Source organism: Elephantulus edwardii, unplaced genomic scaffold (assembly GCF_000299155.1).
Source record: "Elephantulus edwardii isolate Elephantulus edwardi_28Jun2011 unplaced genomic scaffold, EleEdw1.0 scaffold00070, whole genome shotgun sequence".
Lineage (NCBI taxonomy): Eukaryota > Metazoa > Chordata > Mammalia > Macroscelidea > Macroscelididae > Elephantulus > Elephantulus edwardii.
Window position 1 is genome coordinate 10538525 of NW_006399820.1, and position 18786 is coordinate 10557310.

Consider the following 18786-nt stretch of genomic DNA (forward strand, 5'->3'; position numbering starts at 1 on the left):
AAGAGCAACGGTGTCTCTCTGGAGACTAAGGTGCGCCTGATACAGGCCACGGTCTTTGCAATCACTAGTTATGCATCAGAGAGTTGGACAGTGACTAGGGAGGATAGAAGGAGAATTGATGCCTCTGAGTTGTGGTGCTGGAGAAGAGTATTGAATGTACCATGGACTGCCAAGAAAACAGATTCATCCTGGAGAGGGTTAAACCAGGCTACTCCCAGGAGTCAAGGATTCTGGGGCTTCGTCTGACATACTTTGGACATGTTGTAAGGAGGGAGAGGTCCTTGGAGAGGGACATCATGGTTGGGAGGGTGGAGGGACGGTGTAGAAGGGCAAGACCCTCTATGAGGTGGATTGATTCAGTGACTGGGGTAATTGGGATGGGTGTTTCAGAGGCAGTGGAATTGGCACAGGTTAGAGCAGGGTTTAGGGCTGTTGTGCATAGGGTTGCTATGAGTCACAAGTGACTCAACAGCGCATAACAACAACAACAATCAACTTCAACAACCTGCTTTATGCAGATGGCACAACCTTGCTTGCTGAAACTGATGAGGATCTGAAGTACTTGCTGCAGAGGGTCAAGGACTGCAGCTTTCAATATGTTTTGAAGCTCAAAATCAAGAAAATGAAGATTCTCACCACTGGGCCAATTAGCAGCATCATGATGGATGGTGAAGAGATTGGGATTGTTAACAGCTTTAGTTTGCTTGCCTTCACAATCAACACTCTTGGTACCAACAGCCAGGAAATTAAAAGACAAATTGCATTGGGAAAATCTGTTGTCAGTGACATGTCCAGAGTACTGCAAAGCAACAATGTCAGTCTGTAGTCTAAGGTACACCTGATCCAGGCCATGGTCTTCACATTTGTGTGTTATGCATCAGAAAACTAGACAATCACTATGGGTGATGGAAGGAAAATTGATGCCTTTGAACTGTGGTGCTGGAGAAGAGTATTAAATAGACCATGGACTGCTAAGAGAACAAATAGATTCATCCTGGAGAGGGTTAAACTGGGCTGCTCCTTGGAGGCAAGGATTCCGAAGGTTCATCTGACATACTTTGGGAATGCTGTACCAGTTCTTGGAGAGGGACATCATGCTTGGGATGGTGGAAGGACAGCACAGGAAGGGAAGGCCCTCAATGAGATGGATTTACTCAGTGACTGGAGTAATGGGAGTAGGTGTATCAGAGACAGATTGGCTCAGGATAGAGCAGAGTCTAGAGCTGTTGTACATAGGGCTGCTGTGAGTCAGAAGCAACCATGGCACATAGCAACAACAATCAACATCATATTGTTTATTGCCTTTCATTTTGCCTGTATAATTTTGAGGGATGCAACTCAATCCATACACTAATGTTTACAGTTTATTTTCAGATACTGAAGAGAAATCATAGAAGGAAGAGGAGTTTTAAATGTTTTTATTGTGTTTATCCTAACAGAGTGAAACCCTCTCTTTTGGAATACTTCAGCTACCTCCTCAATTTCATGAGTGTCTTAGCTGGCCCCTGCAACAATTTCAAGGACTACGTAGCCTTTATTGAGGGGAGACATATACACATGAAGCTGTTGGAATTGAACTGGAAGCAAAAAGGGTTCCACAACTTGCCCGATCCTTCTCCTACTGTAAGTTTTTCTTGCCAAGTATCTGCTGAGAGATCTAGCATAGATGGGTCTTTTGTTTCAATATTTTATTGTGTTAGGTAAAAGTTTACACAGAAAATTAGTTCCCATTCTATAATTCATACATAAATTGTTCCGTGACATTGATTTTAGTTTCTGCAATGTGTCTTTGCACTCCACATTTCCAATTGTCCAGTTTCCATGTCTTCTTATCTTTGCTTTTCTGCAAGTACTGCTCTTTCAATTCTCCTACACTTGATTGGGATTTTTTTGTGTGTTTTGTTTTTGGATTTTGTTGTTGTTTTTTTTTTAAATTGTTTTAAGGAACAGTACTCTTCACAGGAGTAACTGTTTATTTTTAGGCCAGTCTATTATTTGTTGTGAGGTGGCCCCCTGGAGTAGCCAAGTTAAAAGAGTCACTCAGGACAATTGTCTTGAGGGTTCCTTTTGTTCCTTCCTTTTTTATTTGTCTTGTCTTTTTTATTGATTCTGTATTTTTCACCCAGTCTAACCAGGACGTTGTGTGGTCCTCCTGGTCAGAGCTGTTGGTAATGATCGCTGGGCACCAGCTAGTTCTTTTGGTGTCAGGCTGTGGTTTATTAAGCCATTAGTCCTTTGGACGAATTCTTACATTTAGTGTTTGTTTACTTCATTTTCTTTGTTTTACATTTGAGGAGACCTATCTTAGATGACAGCTCCCAGGGTTTTATGACCCTAGATGCTACTCTGCAATTTAAGATGTTTAACATGATCTTTATGAATTATACTATGCCACATAGATATTCCCTGAGATTATCATCCTCTGCCTCCTTCAAGCCCAGTGGTTCAGTCTCTTGAGGTATGCACTAGAAGAGTCTTGAACTTAACATGGACTGTCAAGAAAACAAATAGGTCAGTCTTACAGTAAAACCAAGTTTCTCCGTGGAGGCCAGGATTTTGAAACTCTGTCTCATGTACTTTGGGCATGTGGCCAGGAAGGACTGGTCCTTAGATAAGGACATCATGCTTGGAATGGTGGAAACACAGTGGAGGAAAGGAAGACCCAGATGAGATGGATTGATATAGTAATTGAGACAATGGGAGTAGGTGTGTCAGAGTCAATGAGATTGGCTCAGGACAGAGCAGGCTTTGGAGCTGTTGTACATAGTGTCTCTATGAGTCACAGGAAACTCAACGTCATGTAACCACAACAACAACCACCATACAGATAGCTACGTGGTCAGACATGCCACCCTTCCCATGCTCCTGCTCAGATTTCTACCAGTCATTTTTGTCCAGTGTTCATTGCAACTTGACTCATAGACTTATACATTGTTGTGGGCATTATTAGGGGGAAAGTTTGAGGAGTTGGGGAGGCAAAGAATATCACACAATGCAAGTCCACGTTTAGTCTAGCAATCATAAGCCAGATTAACAACGCGTAGCTCTGGTGTCCTAGTAGCAAGAAGCTTCACTGCAATCCTGAAGGCATGTGGTTCAAATACATCAGCTGCTCCATTGGGAGAAGGATGGGCAGTCTCCTTCATTTGATTAAAGGCCTCTGAAAACCCACCGGAGGGTCAGCTATGGATTGATTCTGACTCTGCAGTGCACAACAACAACAGTCCTCAATTAGTGAAAGTCCAGGTTCAGTGCAGCAGCACAAATGCACCTCTGTTTTCCTCAATCATCCAGCAAAGTTTATCTCAGAGCAGTTACAGGCTAACTTTTCTTCAGTCATCCAGCACGCAAAACCTTTAATTATGTCTCCATATTCAGGATTCCTCTGGTTAGACCTTGCCGCAGTCTCTTTTACAGCAATGCCATAGTTTTTTTACAATAGTGTTGCTGTCTCTTCACAGTAGTCTCAGAGTCTCACCACAGTGCTACAGTCTCTTCACCTCCTCACTACGGTTTTCAGAGTGTGGAAAGCACTTTCTTATATTGATCACGCAACTGTTGATGATTTGCAAGACCACATGTCCAGAGTTAAGGTAGTTGGAGGTAATGCCCCCAACAGGAGCTAACACAATAGATATAAAAGCCAGCTTCCAAGGTTTCTGATACAACACCATCAAAGTATGATTCTTTCTATGTATGTAAAGCTGTTATTTTTTATTAATTTGAAGATGAGCTTACAAATAATACTGATTTTTCATTCATACTCATGCTAATTAATTTATAGTATTGTAATTACATTTTCATTAGATTGTTCATACACATTTTATAACAATATAATTAATTATGACATCTGACTCATCCCACACACTCTGGTGATCTAGTGGTCTACTGGCAAGGAGCTGTACTACCATCCCAAAGACACATGTTTTGAATCTACCAACTGCTCTACATGAAAAATATGGGCATTCTCCTCCTGTGGTTGAGCTATTTGGTTCCCACTTGATGATACAGTATAACAGTCAATCCCTTGTTTATTGTCTTTCCCTTTACTCCTTCTTTATTTTTCCCCCTGCTTACTGTTATTGCTGTTGTGTACCTTTGAGTCAGAACTGACCCACATCTGACCTTTCAGTAGGTTTTCTGAGGCAGTAAATTGCATGTTTTTTAAAAAAAATTATTGTTTTGTTTAAAGGTTATATGAAGGTATTCTTGACTTTTTATTATGTACTCGCATACAATAATTATTTTCTAATTTACTTAGTTCACTCAGTATAATATCCTCCACATTCTTTGGTGTGTGTTGTTTCTTAGATTCATCATTATTATTTGTCACTCACACATTGCTGACAACTAAGAACTGACTCATAAAACCCTCTTGTGGGTCTTCAGAAGCTATAAATCATATGAGAGGAGTTTTTTGTCTTTCTCCATTGGACTTGCTGGTGGATTCAAACTGCCAGAGAAACACTGCCTTTGAGTTTGCATTGCAATTCTCTACTGACTCTACCACTAGAGCCGAGAATTAATTTGTCGATTCATCTGCTGATGTATACTTAAACATTTTCCCATCTTTTTTCTATTGTGAATAATGCTGCAATGAACCTAGATATATGTGTCTATTTGTGTCTTTTTTCTTAGAAAATACAGTTTTGTTACAAAGGTTGATTCTTTAGTAATTGTTTTCAACTAAAAGCCAAACACTGAATGGATTGGCTAGTAACTTTTTCTTCCCATTTATTTAAAATTCCAGAATTAGTATTTATTTGTAGGAGTGATCTGTGTTTTAGTAACAGGTGTTTATTTTGCAGAAGAAATAATTGGCTAGGAATATTAATCAGTCAGTAATGGTATATTCTGTCTCTACAGTATGCCACAGGTGATGCAAACAGTTAATGTACTCAACTGCTAACCTAAAGTTTAGAGGTTTGATTTCACTCAGAAGCACTGCGGAAGAATTGCCTAGTGATATATAGATAGTTCTAGACTTAGAATGTATTGTATTGGAGCTAATAGGACCAAACTGTCTGTTCTTACTGTTTCTTTTTGTTCTTAGCCATAGTTATATATAATGCATGCAATATTAAAATATATATTTAAGTCTGCATGTAGTGTTTTCAACCCTCAAAGACAAATAGAATTTGGGATTATAAAGATAATGATAATAAAAGACAATAAAATGAAAACTTAAAAAAAAACAGCTATTTAACTTTTGTAAGAACTAATGAAGACTAATTCATAGGAGTAGTACCGTGTTATAAGCCAAGAACTATATGTATTTTAAATATTTTAGTAATTGAAATCACCTTACAGCACAAGGAATCAGAACTGACTTGCTGCTAACTGATTAGATTTACCTAGCACTATGTTTGCTAGTTAACTCTGTAATAAAATTAATATTTGTCTTTATGAACTGAAATTCAATATAGACAATAATGTTGTAAAAGGTGGGTGGAATGAGGTACAGAATAAATGTGCTTTATATAGCAGATACTAAAGGAGAAACCAAGTTTTCATTTTGTACTTTTTAAAAAAAATTATACTTTGAGAGTTACAAAGCAAATTAATTATTCATTCAAACATCCATAGACATTTTTTCTGCAACATTAACTTCTGTGCCCATAATGCAGTCATGCTTTTCCAACTTCTGCTGTGATTATTTGATTTCTGCTTATACTTCCTTATATCTTGATGTCTTCCCTTTAGTGAAACGGTGCTGGTTGTCCCTCATTGTATTACAGTATGCCTTTCCCTTCACACATCTTGCTAAGACCACAAAATGGTGCAACCAATTGATTGTTCCCTTAGAAAGTTGGAAACTGGCTGCTAATACCAAGAGTTTCTCATTAGCACAATCAAGTGTTCTGGTAGTCCCATTCTTCTCAGAGTCAGCCACAGTTTGCTATGATCCACACAGTCAAACGCCTTTGCATAGTCAATGAAACACAGATAGACATTCCTCTGGTATTCCCTGATTTCAGCTAAGATCCATCTAACATTAGCTACAATATCCCTAGTACCACGACCCCTTCTAAACCCAGCCTGGACTTCTGGCACTTCTCTGCTGATGTGTTGTTCCAGTCATTTTTGGATAGTCTTCAGTAGAATCTCGCTTGCATGTGAAATTAATGATATTGTTCTATTCTGTTGGGTCACCCTTCTTTGGGATGGGAACAAAAATAGATCTCTTCCAGTCAGTTGGCCAGGTGGTTGTTCTCCAGATTTCTTGGCACAACTTGGTGAGCACGTCCAGGGCAACATCTGTTAGCTGAAATATGTCAATTGGTATACCATCTATTCCTGGGACCTTGTTTTTTTCTAGTTCCTTCAAAGCAGCTTGAAGTTCTTCCTTCATCACCCTAGGCTCTTGCTTATATGTTGTTTCATTAAATTCTTCTATGTCTGCCAAGGGGAAGGCCCCCTATGAGGTGGATTGATTCAGTGATTGGGGTAATTGGGATGGGTGTATCAGAGACGGTGCAATTGGCACAGGACAGAGCAGAGTTTAGGGATGTTGTACATAGGGTCGCTATGAGTCACAAGCTACTCGACAGCACATAACAACAATACCAGGAGTGTTGATTGTGGAGCTGAGCAAACTAAAGCTGTTAATAATCTCAAGCTCTTCACTGAATCATAATACTGCCAATTGGCCCAGTGGTGAGAATCTTTATTTTCTTGATGTTGAGCTTCAATTCATATTGAAGGCTGCAGTCCCTGACCTACAGCAAGCACTCCACATACTCCTCTCTTTCAGCAATCAGGGTTGTGTAACCTGCATAACGCAGGTTGTTGATAAGTCTTCATCCAATCCTGATGCCGCACTCTTCCTCATAGAACCCAGCCACCTAGATGATCTGTTTTGCATATAGATTGAAAAGGTGTGAAGAGAGGACATATCCCTGGTGTACGCCCTTTCTGATTTTGAACCATGCAGTGTTTCCTTGCTTTGTTCTGTTGACTGCCTCCTGGTCCAAGTATAGGTTTCCCATTAGTACAATCAAATGTTCTGGAATTCCCATTCATCTCACAGTTTGTTGTGATCTACACAGCGAAATGCCTTTGCATAGTCAATAAAACTCAAATAGACATTATTCTGGTACTCCCTGCTTTCAGCCAACATCCATCTAACATCAGCTGTAATGTCCCTAGTACCATGGCCTCTTCTAAAACCCAGCCTGCACATCTTGCAGTTCTCTGTTGACATGCTGTACCAGTCATTTTTGGATAATGTTCATCAGAATCTTGCTGGAATGTGATATTAATGATATTGTTCGATAATTTCTGCATTCTATCGGGTCACCTTTCTTTGGGATGGCAACAAATATAGCTCTCTTCTTGTCAGTTTTCCAGGTGGTTGTCCTCCAGATTTCTTAGCACAACTTGGTGAGTGCATCCAGGGCAACGTCTGTTTGTTTGAAATATGTCAATTAGTATGCTGTCAATTCCTGGGGTTTGTTTTTCGCCAATTCTTTCAGAGCAACTTGAACTTTTTCCTTCATCACCACAGACTCTTGCTAATATGTTTTTTCCCCCCATGAAATTCTTCTGTATCTGCCAATTACTTTCAGGACAGTGACTCCTTCCATCTTCTTTTAATGCTTCTTCGATCATTTAATATTCTGCTCAAAGTATCCTTAAGTATTAAAACTTGAGGCTTGAATTTGTTCTTCAGTTCCTTCAGCTTAAGAAATGCTGGGTGAATTTGGTCCTTTTGATGTTTTTACTCTACCTTTTTGCACATTTCCTTATAATACTTTGTCTTCTTGTGCTGCCTTTAGACCTTCTGTTCAGCTCCTTAATTTCTTTATCTCTTCCCTTTGCTTTGCCTTCTTGGTGCTGTAGTGTAATATTCAGTCTCTTCTGATATCCACCTTGGTCTTTTCTTCCTCCTCTCTGTAATGAAATTTTGCATTCTTTATGGATGATATTCATCCTCCTGCAGCTCATTTGGTCTTTGCTCATTGGTGTTCAAGGCCTCAAAACTGTTCCTGAGGTGATTTTGAAGTTCTAATGGGAAAGACTCAAGGTCAAATTTTGGTTCCTGTGGATTTCATTTTCTTTAACTATAGCTTGAACTTGCATATGATTAGTTGGTAGTCTGTTCCATAGTCAGCACCTGGTCTAGTTTTCACAGTTGATAATGAGCTTCTTCAGTGATTCTTTCCACAGATGTAATTAATTTGATGCCTATGCATACCATCAGGTGAAATCCATGTAGCATTAGGAAAATTTATTGAATTTAGTGAATATGCTAAATTTACAGGGATCTAATAGCCTATGTTGTTACTGATATATTTTTAATTATTTGAAAACATTTTAAAAAATTGAAAAAGATAAAAGATAAGTATAATTTTATTTAAATTCATCGCTAATGCTGCTAGTGGCGGCCTACTAGTAAGAAGTTGTGCTGTCAACACTAAGGCATTGGTTCAGATCTACCATCCACCAGCTGCTTCATAAGAAAAAGATGGAGAATCTCTTCCTATGCTGTTTATAGTCTCTGGAAACTTCTTGGAGGGTCAGCAATGGCTCAAAGGTATACAACAACAGCAAAGTCTAGACAAAGATGTGTTACTTTGGGCATGAGGCCAGGAGAGATCAGTCCTTGGAGAAGGACATCATGCTCAGAAGGGTGGGCAGATAGCGCAGGAAGACCCTGGGTGAGAAGGATTGATACAGTGACTGGGGCAATGGAGGTTGGTGTGTCAGAGTTAGACTGGCTCAGGACAGGAAAGGGTTCAGACCTACAGTACATAGGGTTGCTATACATCGCAGGTGACTCAATGGCACATAACAAAAAGAACATACTATGAAAGGTTTGGAAGCAGAAGTAGCATCCACTTCCTAAATAATATTCCTCCAGAAACTCTATGAACTTTGATAAATGTTGATAGTTTTAGAGGGGCTTTAGACCTTTTGTTCATAGGGTCCCTATGAGCTGTGCTTGACTTGAAGGCAATCAACAGCAACTACAACCACAGGTGGTTTAGTAAACCTGAATTTTCAGAGAGTTTTGAAATAATTGGGTTATCAGCAGTTTATGGTTGGTCAAGTGTCTTTGCTTTGTTGAAATTATCCAGATGACAGATGGCTATGAGGAATCAAAGCAATCACATATGTTCCCAGGCAGTTTCTGTCACTGTACCAGACTTTTGTGGTGCTGATGCTTATATTTAGAAAATAATTTTACTCAAGCATCTCAGTATCACTGAAAGTAAAATTTTGCAAGTTTTGTACACAGAAGTGAAGGTTATCTGTAACCCAAAGGCACATGCACTCTGTTGTGATTTTGGCTGTGCATGGTGAGCACTCAGCTTCAAGCCAATATTGCTCTCAATATCTTGTACATGCTCCTTCATTGAAGGTTCCACATAACCTGTGAGGGAGGTGTTATTGCCATAATCATATCCCAGATCAAAGTAGTTCATTTTTTAGTTCATTTTTATAAATTCTATTTCTGTTGAAAGTTTGGAAACACCAGCACATAGGGAAGGTGGGAAAAATTACTCCATCTAGACGGATTTAGAGAAGCCAACAAATCTTCTACCCCAGAGCAGAGTGCATAGAGATCACCTGAGAAATATTCCTGAAGCTTCCACTATCTGTTCATGTACTAGCTCAGACATGTGATCACTTCTTGTCCATAATCTTTTATAACTAAATATTTTCTTGAGGGAATAAATATAGTAGTAAAGAAAATTATGCTTTATTTGACATATTTTTGTTAAGAGGTAAACAAAAGTGGGAAATGTGAGAGCTTGCAGTCAGAAATTTCTATCTTACTCTGAAAAAGAGCCAAGGTCATTACAACTCAGCAGTATATATAATATAGAAAAATCAGTTAAGGCATCCCTTTTCCTTGAATTGCTGAAATGATTAAATCACATGTGTTTTTTTTTTTATTAAACTCTTTGATGCAAAGTGACAACTTATCAGGAAGGTCTTTATTAAAAAAGAATATAGTAGAGACGGTAACTAGAAGTTTGAATGAAAGGTGAAAACTTCAGGAAAGTTTTTGTTAACATAAGATAGTCTGAGATAGTGAAGGGACAATATTTCCAGCAAATGTCAGGGGAGGTAGTGTGGCTTATATGTTCATGCAAATAGGCTTTATTAGTCTAGCAGCACTACTCCACATGAACTATGTCACTAGAACTCCCTAAGAGTTTTCTATTGTTGTTCCATTAAGTTTTAGCCAACTCAGAGCTGATTCTTCAAAGGATTTTCAGAGGCAGTAAATCACATGGGAAGAGTTTGTTCATCTTTCTTCCATGGAGCAGCTAGTGGATTTGAACAATCAGCATTTACTGGGTCTAGGAGGTTCTCATCTAAGGAACCCTAAGTCTAAAAGATGCTCTCCATTCCCAGCATTTATTTCTTGATAGTAGCAATATTGCTAGAAAAAGATAGCATTTGGCTACCTGTTACTACAACCCAAATAAGTAGAGGCAAGGATTGAATCTTTTAAATGTGCTTCATTCCAATGCCAGTGATCTGTGAGAAAATGATGGTATGGCTGCCTTAAGACCATTTTCTGACATCTAAGTTGAAGTAAATCTTTTTAAGGGTGTGGTTAAAGTAGGTAGATAAGGGAAAATCTTGTAGGAATGGTCCAGGAGGGCGGTGTCCAAGGTTCTTAAAAGACCATTTTTCTGTGAGATCTCTTCCCAAGGTGTTAGATGTCTTGTGTTTGATGTTCAAGTAGGTAGTTATTAGACTTCCTTGCTGATAGTGTTTTCTTCAAGTAATTAATTTCTCTCTCTCTTTTTAATGTCAGAATGACTTGTTCACCAATCCTTAGTTCCTGGAAGAACAGTTTCATAGCTGAATAATCAATCAGGTTAATGAACTTTATATAGGCAACTTCTATTAACATTCTAAACTAGGGCAACTCTTTACTATCATCCTGAATTAAAGCAATTGCATCTGAGCTCCTCCGTCCATCAGAAGGGCACTCTCTCTGCGCACTTTGCTGTCCTTTTAGCTCTTGTAAGATAAGACATGATGCTGATCACAGCCAAGGAAGTCCCCCTACATCAGATTAGGACTGTGTTCTGTTTAAGTGAGGTTTTTTTTAAATTTTATTATATTATTTTATTATTTAATGAACATTTACAGAGATTTTGGCTTTCCACTCATTCATTGTTGCACTTTTCTCCCTGCCTCTCCCCCCTAGTTCACTCTTCTCTTTGAAAAGTAAAAGAAAAATTCCTTCATTGGTATACAATCCCCTCCTCCCCCCAGTACACTCCACTATGCAACCTTCATTCTGGACTCTTGTCATAACCATAATACCCAATCATATATCGCTTTTAAACAGTTCTGTCCCTCATCTGTTTCAATGCAGTATACATAATTTATCCAGTTTTTCCCAGTCTCATCCCAACCCTGATGTCAGTCCCATTTTACAATAGTGGCACTATACAGTATTTGTCCTTTTGTGACTGACATATTTCACTCAGCATAATGTCTTTAAGTAAGTTTTATTCCATCCTAATCCTCTTAGAACTAATTGGTTGTTCACATCAGTCACATCATGGGAAATGACTTAATCATGACCTAACTGCCTCTAACCCTGCTTATCATACAACTCAAGATTTAGAATGTGTAGGATAATTATATCAGATCGCAAAATGGAGGAGAATTAGTTATTATTGAAAATCTTAACCTAGCCAAGTTGATGCATGTTTGGAGGAGAGCACAATTCAATTCGTAGCAAGTATATGTTCCTTCACCAGAATCCTGCCATGAGAGAGATTATATGTTGCATTTCTTTCTTGGGAATATTGTTAAAGAAATAATTGCAACAACTTTGTTCTTAGCATGGCCTTGTTGAAATTGTTTACTTCTTACTTAAGTCACCCAAATGACTACACTAATTGTTCTTTTCCGCTTTACAGGGAGCTGTGATTCACAAGTTGTGCATCACTTTGATGTCTCTCTTTTTGTTTCTGACACTGACGAAGAGTTTCCCTGTTACCTGCCTTTTTGATGACTGGTTTGTCTATAAAGCAAACTTTCTAAGTCGGCTCTGCTACTTATATATTGTCATGCAAGCCTCAAAGCCCAAGTATTACTTTGCATGGACATTAGGTGAGTGTGATGGGGTGGCCCTAAGTGGATTAAGGGGAAAATGATACCCTTTGAATAGCTTAGACAGACATCTTGAATTACTTAAGCAAACAAGAAGTCAAATATATCATACAAATTGATGAAGGCCAATATCCTATCTTTTTAGTGTAGCATTCTTCTCTCTCACCCTCTATGAACTCAGTTATCTGTGATATGGAGACAAGTAATCCTTACCTTTGTCTAAAATTAGTGTTACTAACAGATGCCTAACCTTGGGTTTCTACTGCTCAAACTTGACCATTTAATACAATGGAAAGTTAGGGGCAAAAAAAAAATCCATATTGATCTATTTTCTTTTTAAAAAAAAAAATCAGGACAAATGAAAAAAAAAAAAAGACTTATTAAGAAAATAAGATAGACCATGCAAAAGAGTGAAAGTGAAACATAAAGAAGAGAGAAGTGGGGGAAAGGACCCTTTGGAAGGGCAGGGGTGAAACCAGACTTTATAGCGTGCTGATAGTGCAAAATGAGAGCCAGAGAGCTGGCTTTTCTTTATGTCCTATTTAAATGTAGGTAATATAGGGAAAGTCTGTTGTTAGGGACCTTTCCAAAGTGCTGAAGAGCAGTGGTGTCTCTCTGGAGACTAAGGTGTGTCTGATACAGGCCATGGTCTTCGCAATCACCTGTTATGCATCAGAGAGTTGGACAATGACCAAGGAGGATAGAAGGAGAACTGATGCCTTTGAGCTGTGGTGCTGGAGAAGAGTACTGAGAATACCATGGACTGCTAGGAAAACAAATAGATTTGTCCTGGAGAGGGTTAAACCGGGTGGCTCCTTGGAGGCAAGGATTCTGAGGCTCCATCTAACTTACTTCGGACATGTAGTGAGGAGAGACCGGTCCTTGGAGAGGGACATCATGCTTGGGAGGGTGGAGGGACGGCGCAGGAGAGGAAGGCCCTCTATGAGGTGGATTGATTCAGTGACTGGGATAATTGGGATGGGAGTGTCAGAGACAGTGCGATTGGCACAGGACAGCGGAGTTAAGGGCTGTTGTACATAGGGTCGCTATGAGTCGCAGGCGACTCGACGGCACATAACAACAACAACAATATAGGATATGCGAGAGAAGATTGGGCAGTCTCCTCCCAGGTGATGAACTGCCTTTGAAAATCTGACTCGAAGCTACGCCACAACAGCAATATAAGAATTGATTTGATCAGCACACAATAGTGGTTATATTTCTGACTTAAGTGATTAGGGGTTTTTGTTTGTTTGGGTTTTTTGTTGTTGTTTTTTGTTTTGTTTTGTTTTAAGATGGAGAGTTCAACTTCATTTGGTTTCTGTCACAATTTTTTTCTTTTCTTGTTGGGTAACAACCAATATTGGCTTCCATCTTTCAAGTCATTTTTGGCTGGAGAAGTTTAAAGCTCTGATAAAGCAAGCAATAAACTCTGTATTTATCAGTATTGTAAAGTGTTGTGATAAGGCTGAGTGGCTGCATCCGCTAGGCATTCAGAATCCTTGCAGGAGAGGAAGTTTAACATCTTAGCTGAAATGACTGGATGCTTGAGGTCAAAAAGTAATGTCTTGGTTTATTAAGTGAAAGAGTTGATTAAATTTGGTTCCTGGTGGTTAGCCCATATCCCATGACTGAGGGCACAGCTCTTAATTGATTGAATCCATCTTCTCTCAGTTCCTACTCCAAGAATATGGCCCAAATTAGTTTTCAACTACCAAATTGCTAAATACTCATGGATAAGTTTAGTTCATGGCACTATTTCTGTACCACTTTGTCACTTATCTGACTTCAGAGCTTTTCTGAAATTTGCAGTGTGAGAAATGTTAGTTTTGGCCACATTCAATTTGATTTAAGACGTTTTTGTTAAATATTAGATTCTGTGCCAATTTGAACTCAAACAGAAATAAAACATCATCTCTAGCCCCAGGAATATTGCATTCTGTGGGAACACAGAAATGCACGCCAGACCTAAGAAAGTCGTGTTTGTGGTAGGAAGACAAAGGGAATGAGGAAAGTGGATTGGTCTTTGAGGAAGAGTCCAGAGTCTCCTTTTATTTTCCTCCTTTTCTGAAGTTGCTTTGGTATTTAAAGATTTCTTTAGTAAAGACTTAATTCTTAGTATGTTTATAACCTTGCTGAGAATACTGGGTGCATTTTTCTCTGAACTAGTTAACATGTTTGCTTTGCTCTAATGTATGTGTATGAGTTTGTGTGTGCATTAAGATGAGAGAAGATTTCACTCTCTTTTACTACATTCTACTTCTCACGTACCCTACTTTTCTTTTCTTTCTTTTATCCTTCTTGTCCCCTGTAATTCATATCCCAGGGCTTAAGGGCTGACATCTGAACTAATTCAACTCCTAGTTTCAGGAAGAAAGGCTTGTAGGGAAAGTCTGACACGAGATAGGTTGTATTGGTGGGGATCTGGGTAGGGTAGGAGTTGCCGGAAACAGGTGGTATTTGGAATCATTCTGCCCTTTGGGGAGTACCCTGGATAGTTTGGATATGGAAGTAACCCTTCCTATGACCAACTTTCTCTATGAATTTAGCTCTCCCTTCCTTATTTATTTTTTGATACTTAAGTAAAAACACTTGATTACTTTGTGTGGCTTCAGTTTGATGTTTGTTCCAGTTTAGATTGCATGGGCTGGTCTGAAATGAACCTTTCTGTTACTTATGAAGAGAGTGTCAATGAATAGTATGGCAGAGACTCTCTAAGTTGCTTAACTGAATAGTTTTTTATCTAGGTCTTTTAAACATCATTTTCATGTAATTGATGTAGTGATTATACATGATTATAAATCTCAGGCTTAAAGCAGGCCTCTTGATGAATCTCAGCTGAGTTGTACCCTGGTAGCTGGTTGCTCTTCATATTGGAAACTGTTTTCTTTGGACTTAATACCCAGTTCTGATTGTTTTCTTCCTACTAATTAATACTAATTGGCATCCTTGGTTGACACAAATCATTAAATGCAAATCCACCAGAAACACCTTAGAAGAAAGGCCTGATGATCTTCATAAAAAAGATCAACCTCTTCCAAAAAAAACCCAACAAAACAAAACACCACCAGCAAAGACAAGACCCAAGGAATTCCACCTGGGAGACCCCTTAATAAAGCTTCTTTAGCTTCAAAAGAAAAGAAGAAAAAAAAGGTCAACCATTGGGGGAAAAAACACAAACCAAAACTATAGAGACCTCTCACACTATTGGCCTAAGATAATCTTTAAACCTTAAACCAAAAATAACAAAAAAACCAAGGTCTTTGTAAAACCAAGTAATCATTTCTGTTTTCCTAGAAAAGGCTACCAGCAGTCTATCTTGCACTTGCACAGTATGCTCTTTTTTAGAACTAGCTCCAGGAGATCAAATTAAAAACAGCAATTTGAAGGATTAATCTGGAATATTAGGGGCCCAATGAGTTTGCATTAATGAGAAAGGGACTCAGAAAGTAGGATGTCTTGATTATCTTGGGTTTCTGTCACAGAAATGCCACAAGTGTATGACTTTAACAAACATGTTTGTTTTTTCATAGAATAGGAGGTTGATTTCAGTCTGAATTCGAGGTGTCAGCTATGAGGGGAAGTCTTCTCTGTTGACTGAGGAAAGATCCTTCTTTCCTTTCATCATCTGTGAACTTAGTATTCCTCAATGACTGCCATGTTTCTTGACCTTTTATTGAGGAGGTTCCTAGTGCAGGGGACAGGATCCATTCCAGGCTCTTCTTTCTTGGTGGTGCTGAGGTCTCTCTCTCTCTGCTCACTGCTCTGGTGGCATGATGGTAAGGAGTTGGGATGCCAGCCCAAAGGCATATGGTTCGGATCTACCAGCTGCATTGGAGGAGAAAGATGGACATTCTCTTTCCATGCAGTTAACTGATTAACTGCCTCTGAAAACCCCCCGGGGGGTTAGCCATGAGTTAACAACAACAACAACAACAACTTTCTGTTTACCTTTTATAAAAGTATTGCAGTTCGCGTTATAGGGACATTCTCCTTGGAAATTATTAAGGCTGAGATGAGTTTAAGGATGTTGCACCCCACCCTTAATTCTCTTACAACTCATTACCTTCTATCATAGAACACGATTATATAACACAGTATTTGGCCCATTCAAGCAAACACATTTTTTGAGGGGCAGCAATTCTCCTCTTTACAGAAGATGAGAATGTTTGCACCATTCCAAAAAAATGTAATCAATGCCACTAAATTATACATGTAAAAAAATTGGTGTACATTTTGCTGTGTGTAGTCTCAATATTATTAAATAATAAGTTCATTATTGTTGTTTTTTATTATTCATATCTTTCAAAATCTCTTCTTAATTTGTCTTTGGGGATTGGACACATTACTATGTTGTCCCAACAATGTTGTTGTTCATAGGTGCTCTGTGAGTTGTAGTTGACTTAATGGCATAACAACAACAACAATAACAACAATGTTGTGTATAGTACATATTACTAAGGATAAGAGATTAATAAGACAGTCCCAAGTGCAGATTATTATCACTCAAATATGTCATAAAGAAGGGACTACCAGTTTGGTCTGGGACAGTGATAGGAAATAAAAAACAAACATAAAATCAGTACAAAGAAATAAATAAAACAAACCCTATGGAGTCTACTCTGACAAAAGTGGGCTTGTCATCACATGCAAAAGACTCACTGCTGTTGAGTTGATTGAGCCGCAGTGACCTTCCATCTAGCTCCCAGTGCTGTCATTGTTTGTAGGAGGAGACTTTCTTTCTTCCACAAAAGTGCTGGATTTGAACTACCACAAACCTAGGGCTTTTGAATAGCAGTGTATCAGCTACAAACTACACCACCAGAACTCCTCCCATGAAGCAGTTTTGTTGTTAGGTGCCTTTGAATTGAGTACAACTCATAGCAACCCTGTGAAAAACAGATCCTGTCCTATCCTATCTATCCTCATCATCTCTGACACACAGCCATTGCTGCAATTTCTGTGTCAGTCCATCTCATCAAGGGTCTTCCTTTCTTTTGCTGACCCTAACTTTCCAAGCATGATGTCCCTTTCCAAGGAATAGCCTCTACTAGCAACATATCTAAGTATGAGAGAAGGAACTTCATCATCTTTGCCTCCAAGGCTGCACTTTCTCCAAGACTTACCAATTTGTTCTTTTGTCAGTCTGTGAGCTATTCAATATTTTTCCCCAGCACCACAGCCAAAAGGCGTAGATTCTTCTGTAATCCTTATTCATCTCTCAGATGCATAGCAAGTGATTGAAAAGACCATGACTTGAATCAGACTCATCTTAATCTTTAAGCTGACATCATTGCTCTTAAGTATTTTGTCCCTGACAGCAGATTTTCCCACTGCAGTATGTCTGCAGATTTCTTGACTGCTGGTGCCAAGGGTGTTGATTGTTGATCCCAGAAAGATGAAATCATTGACAGCTTCAATCTTTTCTCTATCCTGGTGCTGTCTGTTGGCCTTGTGGTGAGGACCTTTGTTTCTTGATGTTGAAATGTAATTTATACTGAGGGCTATAGTTCTTGATCTTCTGCTGTTGTTTTAAATCCTCATTTTCAGTAAACAAGGTTGTATCATCTGTATAACACAGGTTATTCCTATCCTCATGACACATTCCTCTTCACAGAGTCCAGCATCACAGTTTGTTTGCTCAGCGTACAGATTGGCTAGGAATGGAGAAAGAATACACCCCTGTTGCACACCTTTCCTGATTTTAAACCGTGCAGTGTTTTTTTGTCCTATTTGAACAACAGGAGTTGTTCTTTATTATATTTTATTTTAATATTTTTACTTTTTGTATTTTATTTTCATTTATACATGGTCTTTGTAATTACTTGCTATTCATCAGAGAGCTGGACAATGACTAGGGATGATAGAAGGAGAGTTGATGCTTTTGAGCTTTGGTGCTGGAGAAGAGTATTGAATATACCATCACCAGCTAGGAGAACAAACAATCTCATCCTAGAGAAGATGAAGCCAGGCTGCTCCTTGGAGGCAAGGATTTTGAAGTGTTGCAAGGCAGGTTCAGTTCTTGGAGAGGGACATCATGCTTGGGAGGGTGGAGGGACAACGCAGGAGATGAAGACCTTCACTGAGATGGATTGATTCGGTCACTGGGGTAATAGGGATAGGTATGTTGGAGACAATAAGATTGGCAAGAGATAGAGCAGGGTTTAGAGCTGTTGTATATAGGGTTGCCCGACAGCACATAACAACAACAACCTACAGTTTGACCTAAGTATAAATTTCACATGAGCAGAAGTGTTCTGACATTCCCTTTCTTCTCAATGTCAGCCATAGTTTATTATTATCCACATAGTGAAGTGAAGCATAGTACAAGTTAATTGATATTAATTAGATACTAATTAGTGAGAGTCAACTTCAGTCACGCTTTGCTCTTAAGATCACTTGTTCCAAAAGAGAGGTCTGCAAATTGATTTATCAGTACAAATAATAGATTAAAATCACATGCAGTACAAGTAAAGCCAGTTTTGTCCCGATGAATTTAAAACCTTTAACTTCTCGGAGGCAAAAGCAAGTCTTGATGTAAGACCCACAGAATGCACAAAGGAAGAGGAGTGGTGAATTCTGGCATTGTCTTAAACACAGACATTTTGAGTGTATGGGAGCTCCATTTTTCTTTCAAAATGACTCTTTTTTTTTTTTATTTAGTTTGTTTATTTTTCATTTCAATGAACATCT

General features: G+C 38.8%; 1 protein-coding gene across 1 annotated transcript in view; it reads left to right on the forward strand.

Moving 5' to 3' along the window:
* Positions 1-18786, forward strand: part of MBOAT1 (membrane bound O-acyltransferase domain containing 1) — a 176269-nt gene that overhangs the window by 131295 nt on the left and 26188 nt on the right. The window contains exons 7-8 of the mRNA XM_006888660.1: positions 1440-1623; positions 11901-12093. Coding sequence (XP_006888722.1) covers positions 1440-1623; positions 11901-12093 — 377 coding nt within the window. The remainder of the gene's footprint in view (positions 1-1439; positions 1624-11900; positions 12094-18786) is intronic.